General features: G+C 59.8%; 1 protein-coding gene and 1 long non-coding RNA gene across 2 annotated transcripts in view; one reads left to right on the top strand and one right to left on the bottom strand.

Moving 5' to 3' along the window:
* LOC115302145 overlaps positions 1-732 on the bottom strand; it is a 1,350-nt gene extending 618 nt beyond the window's left edge. The window contains exon 1 of the long non-coding RNA XR_003913431.1: positions 536-732. This is a non-coding gene — a long non-coding RNA (uncharacterized LOC115302145). The remainder of the gene's footprint in view (positions 1-535) is intronic.
* Positions 733-1,343: 611 nt separating this feature from the next.
* LOC115301174 overlaps positions 1,344-4,670 on the top strand; it is a 24,482-nt gene continuing 21,155 nt past the window's right edge. Inside the window, exons 1-2 of the mRNA XM_029950861.1 lie at positions 1,344-1,373; positions 1,953-2,698. Coding sequence (XP_029806721.1) covers positions 1,344-1,373; positions 1,953-2,698 — 776 coding nt within the window. The remainder of the gene's footprint in view (positions 1,374-1,952; positions 2,699-4,670) is intronic.

The raw sequence follows: 4,670 nt of genomic DNA on the forward strand, positions 1-4,670 counted from the left end.
CCCCCCCCCCCCCCCCCCCCCGCCTCTGCTCAGACAGCCCGGAAGGCTGACACCCACTTGGGGGAGCAGAGCCAGCAGAGCCCCCTCTCAGGCTCCACCCCCCCCCCACCAAGGGCTAATCATTCACTGGTAACCAAGAGCCTAGGGGGAGGGTCGACAAAGAGTCAAGTATCAATTCCTCTTGAAATGCAGCATTTCCGATGGGGGAGGTGAAAAACAGGGGCCTGGAGCGGTTTGGCTGCTGCCTTTCAGCAAATACCAGAGCCTTGCCCAAAGCTGCCCGAGGACCGTACCTAACCCGCGGAACGGAGAATCGCGGCGGTCCATGAAATCACAAACCATGGCGAATTGCGGTGAATCACAGTGAACTGTGCCGCAGGGAAATGCATCCCGGCAAAAAAAAAAAAAAAAAAAAAAAAGGGGGCCGGAAAGCGGGGAGTCGGGGCAGACTCCTGTGGCCAATTATGGCGCTGCAGGATTGCGGGCAGCTGCCGGACCGCGGGTGACTGGCGGACCGCGCGGGCCATGGGCTTACCCATCCTGGCAAGTGCAGCCTCCTCTTACGGCCCCACAAGCTCTTGGCAATTCCTGATTTGAGTCTGAGGCATGAATATCAATACCCTGGCTCCCACACTGCCCAGCAGAACACTACCCCCCTCGGTGCAGCAGGGCTGTGCTCCATTTGCTGAAAGAGTAGAGCGATAGGAGCCGAACAGACCCAGTCCCAAGAGAAGGGTGCCGCCCATCTCATCCTCAGGGCAGATTAGGCCAGCCCCCCCTCCCCCCTCGTTGCTCCTGGAGAGAGCCATTTGCAAAACAATGGGGCAATGGGTGGGGGTGGGGCAGTGGGTGGGGGCGGCCCTGCCTCTGGAGGTCAGGAGGAGAGTTGGTCTTTGTGCTGCTTGCCTTTTTCTTCTGAAAGAAACCCATTGACCTGGCTGGCAGTGAGGACGAACTTGACAGAATTCATCTAGGTGTGGAGGACCTCCAACCGACACCCCGCACCGGATACAGAGCAGACGCAAGACACTTAGGAGCAGTGCAGCAAAGCCATTCTGGTTACACTAACCTCCCCAGATGTGGGGAGAAGCTAGCGTCACCTGCACCCCACCTGCTAGCGTCACCGCCACCCCACCTGCTAGCGTCACCTGCACCCCACCTGCTAGCGTCACCTGCACCCCACCTGCTAGCGTCACCTGCACCCCACCTGCTAGCGTCACCTGCACCCCACCTGCGGATCTGGAATTTTGTGTTTCCTGAAGGGGTTGGTGCTGGCACACTAATGATTCATAGTGTTCTCAGTAACTATACCAGGGTGCATACTTCATTTATGCATCAGCACAATGTTAGGAAATGGGTCTTCTGTCTTCCAGGTTTGGAGGATCCCAAACTGGTTCCTCTTGGTCACCGGGCCAGCGTCAGGACCACACACACCAGGAGAGAAAATAACCGGGGTTTCAGATGAGCTCTGAGCAGGAGAACTGTATCTTCGGAACTTCTCTGAACAGTTTCCCTACGTTAGGAGTGATTTCCACTGCAGAATTTCAGCAAACTTGAAAGTGGTGAGCAAAGGTACCCAGTGGGACTGCTGTGATTACCTGCAGAGACTCCACGATGCGCTCCTGCAGACCAGAGAACCGCAGAGACCCGTAAAGTCCCAAACCGGGGTGAAAGGGAGTAAATCACAGTGGGCTGTACTTCAGAGAGACTCCTCCAAGCAACGAAGGAAGTCACAGGGAAGTCCGGGAAGATCTGACGTGGCAATTAGGGTATTGCAGCATGACAGCGCAGCAGACCACGGGCGAGTGACAGATTGCAGGCAACTGGTGGACCGTGGGCAAGTGGCAGACCTTGGGCAACAGCAGAACCACAGCAACTGGTGGGCCGCGGGCACCCAGTGGACCACAGGCAAGTGGCGGGCCATGGGCACCCGGTGGACCGCAGGCACCTAGTGGACCACGGGAACCCAGAAGACCACGGGCACGTGGAGGACCACGGACACCTGGTGGACCACGGGCACCTGGTGGACCACGGGCACCCAGTGGACCGCGGGCACCCAGTGGACCGCAGAAACCCAAGTAGACCACAGACAAGTGGCAGACCGCGGGCAGCCGGTGGATCATGAGCACCCATTGGACCGTGGGCACCCAGTGGACTGCAGGCAAGTTGTGGACCACGGGCACCTGGTGGACCGCGGGCACCTGGTGGACCACGGGCAAGTGGCGGACCGCGAACACCTGGTGGACTGCAGGCACCTGGTGGACCACGGGCACCTGGTGGACTGCGGGAACCCAGTGGACCACGGGCACGTGGCGGATCGCGGGCCCGTGGCGGACCACGGGCACGTGGCGGACTGCGGGCACCCGGTGGACCGCGGGAACCCGGTGGACCGCGGGAACCCAGTGGACCACGAGCAAGTGGCGGATTGCGGGCACGTGGCGGACCGTGGGCACCCGGTGGACCGCGGTCACGTGGCGGACCGCGGGAACCCGGTGGACCGCGGGAATCCAGTGGACTGTGGGCAAGTGGCGGACCGCGGGCACGTGGCGGAGTGTGGGTACCTGGTGGACCGTGGGTACCCAGTGGACCACGGGCAAGTGGCGGACCACGGGCACCTGGTGGACCACGGGAACCTGGTGGACCATGGGCACCCAGTGGACCACAGACAAGTGGCGGACCACGGGCACATGGACCATCGGTAAGTGGCGAACTGCGGGCACCCAGTGGACCGCAGGCAAGTAGTGGACTGTGGGCACCCAGTGGACCACGGGCACCCAGTGGACCGCGGGCAAGTAGCGGACCTTGGGCACTCGGTGGACCGTGGGCACCCGGTGGACCACGGGCACCCAGGGGACCACAGGCAAGTAGCGGACTGTGGGCACCCAGTGGGCCACGGGGCACCCAGTGGACCGCGGGCACCCAGTGGACCACAGGCAGGTGGCGGACCGTGGGCACCGGCACCATGGACCGCTGGCATCCAGTGGACCACAGGCACCTGTGGACTGCGGGATCCCAGTGGACCCCGGGCAAGTGGCGGACCATGGGCACCCGGTGGACTGCGGGCAAGTAGTGGACCCCATTCAGCAGCAGTTCATTCTCTCTTTGCCCAAAGGGGTAGATAAAGGTCTTGGGAAGATGCTTCAAGGGCCACGTGTCTCCCAGAGATCCCAGACTCATTTCCTTGAACCTCTGGACTCTAAGAGGATCAGGATACAGAGTTCTTTTGCAGGGAGGACCCACCTCCGGGTGGAGAAAGTCATTTGCAAAACAGTAAGGGGAGTACCAGCCACCTTTAGATTTCAGCTGGCTTTAGATTTTCCTCTAATTAAAGGACCAGAGCAGGCAAACCCGCTTTAAGGAGCTACCCTAAGAATGAAATTAACCAAAGTCATCCCGGAAAGGCTTTGCAATTGCTGCTCTGCTCCCCCCTCACCCCAGGCCCAGCAGCTGGCCAACCATCCCCTCGACCTCAGGAGTGGAGAGTCGAGATTTAAGCAATCACCAATGAAACCTGGCAAGTTACCGTGAATTGTGGCACAAGCCAGCCTGCTAGGGCAGGGACAGGGAGAGCAGAGGAATTGACAGTGAACCTCAGCGCTGGCCCAGGATTACGGCCGCGGCTGCTGCCGGACCGCGGGCCACTGGTGAACCACAGCCCGAGGGAGGCTGCCTCTCTCAGGCTGACAGTCTCTGCAACCCCTGTGTAGGGCCTGGCACAGGAAAATCCTCTTCACTTCCTAGCCACCGGCAGCCGGATCCCGCACCGGGCTCAGCGCGCTCAGAGGGCCTGGGGGAGCCGTGCCGGTGCCAAACCTTGTCAGGAATCCCAAAGCTCAATTTGACTGTAACCTCGGCTGGAAAAAAAAAGAGTTGTGCTCTCTTGGACCAAGGGTGGGTCGGTTCTCATTCTTTGGGAGCGGCTAGGCCCCGCTGGGGGCTTAGGCCTCCGGCAACCGAGCCGTTTACAAAGCTGCAGGAGGGCTGTAGGGATATGGTAATTCTTCCTGCGGTGTGGTCTTTTCCAACTCAGTGGGCCTTCTCTTAAAGGAGCAGAGTATCTCCGGGTGGCTTAAAGGGGCAGTTTACGACGGGAACCTACCGAGTGCAGCCTGGGAGTCGGGGGGGGGCGGGGGGGGACTTGGGGGGGTGCATATATTCATCGTATGCTCTGCCTGATGGGGGTCCACAGATTTTTGGAGTAAATTTTGGAGTCCTTTCCTTTCTCGGAGGAGAGGGCAGTGTGGTATCCCTCCCTACACCCCAACCTGTGTGTCAGAGATTTGGGGGTGCTGTGGGGGTCTGGTTGTGTAGTGCTTTATTAAGCCATAGCGTTTATTGAATACAAAAGATCTAGAAATGAGCCTTGAAGTCTCTAGTTGTGTAGAATCCCAAACTGGTCCATCTCAGACATGGGGAGGGGCAGTCACAGACACCCCCCGGGGACAGTTTCAGGGCAAAGACCTGCAATAATTCCTGTGTCCCCCCCCCCCCCCCCCCCCCGCCTTTTAGCAAATAGGCAGGGCACAGCGCAGCTGTGAAGATGTAGACACTAGCACCATAGCCCACGCCCCAAAGCATGACACTTGGCGGTTCAAGGTCACGAACCCCCCTGGACCTCAAGCACACCTGGGCCCTGGGGCACAGCCTGTGATGGGAAGCACCAGAAAAGA

The sequence above is a fragment of the Suricata suricatta genome, chromosome 9, assembly GCF_006229205.1.
Source record: "Suricata suricatta isolate VVHF042 chromosome 9, meerkat_22Aug2017_6uvM2_HiC, whole genome shotgun sequence".
Taxonomy (NCBI): domain Eukaryota; kingdom Metazoa; phylum Chordata; class Mammalia; order Carnivora; family Herpestidae; genus Suricata; species Suricata suricatta.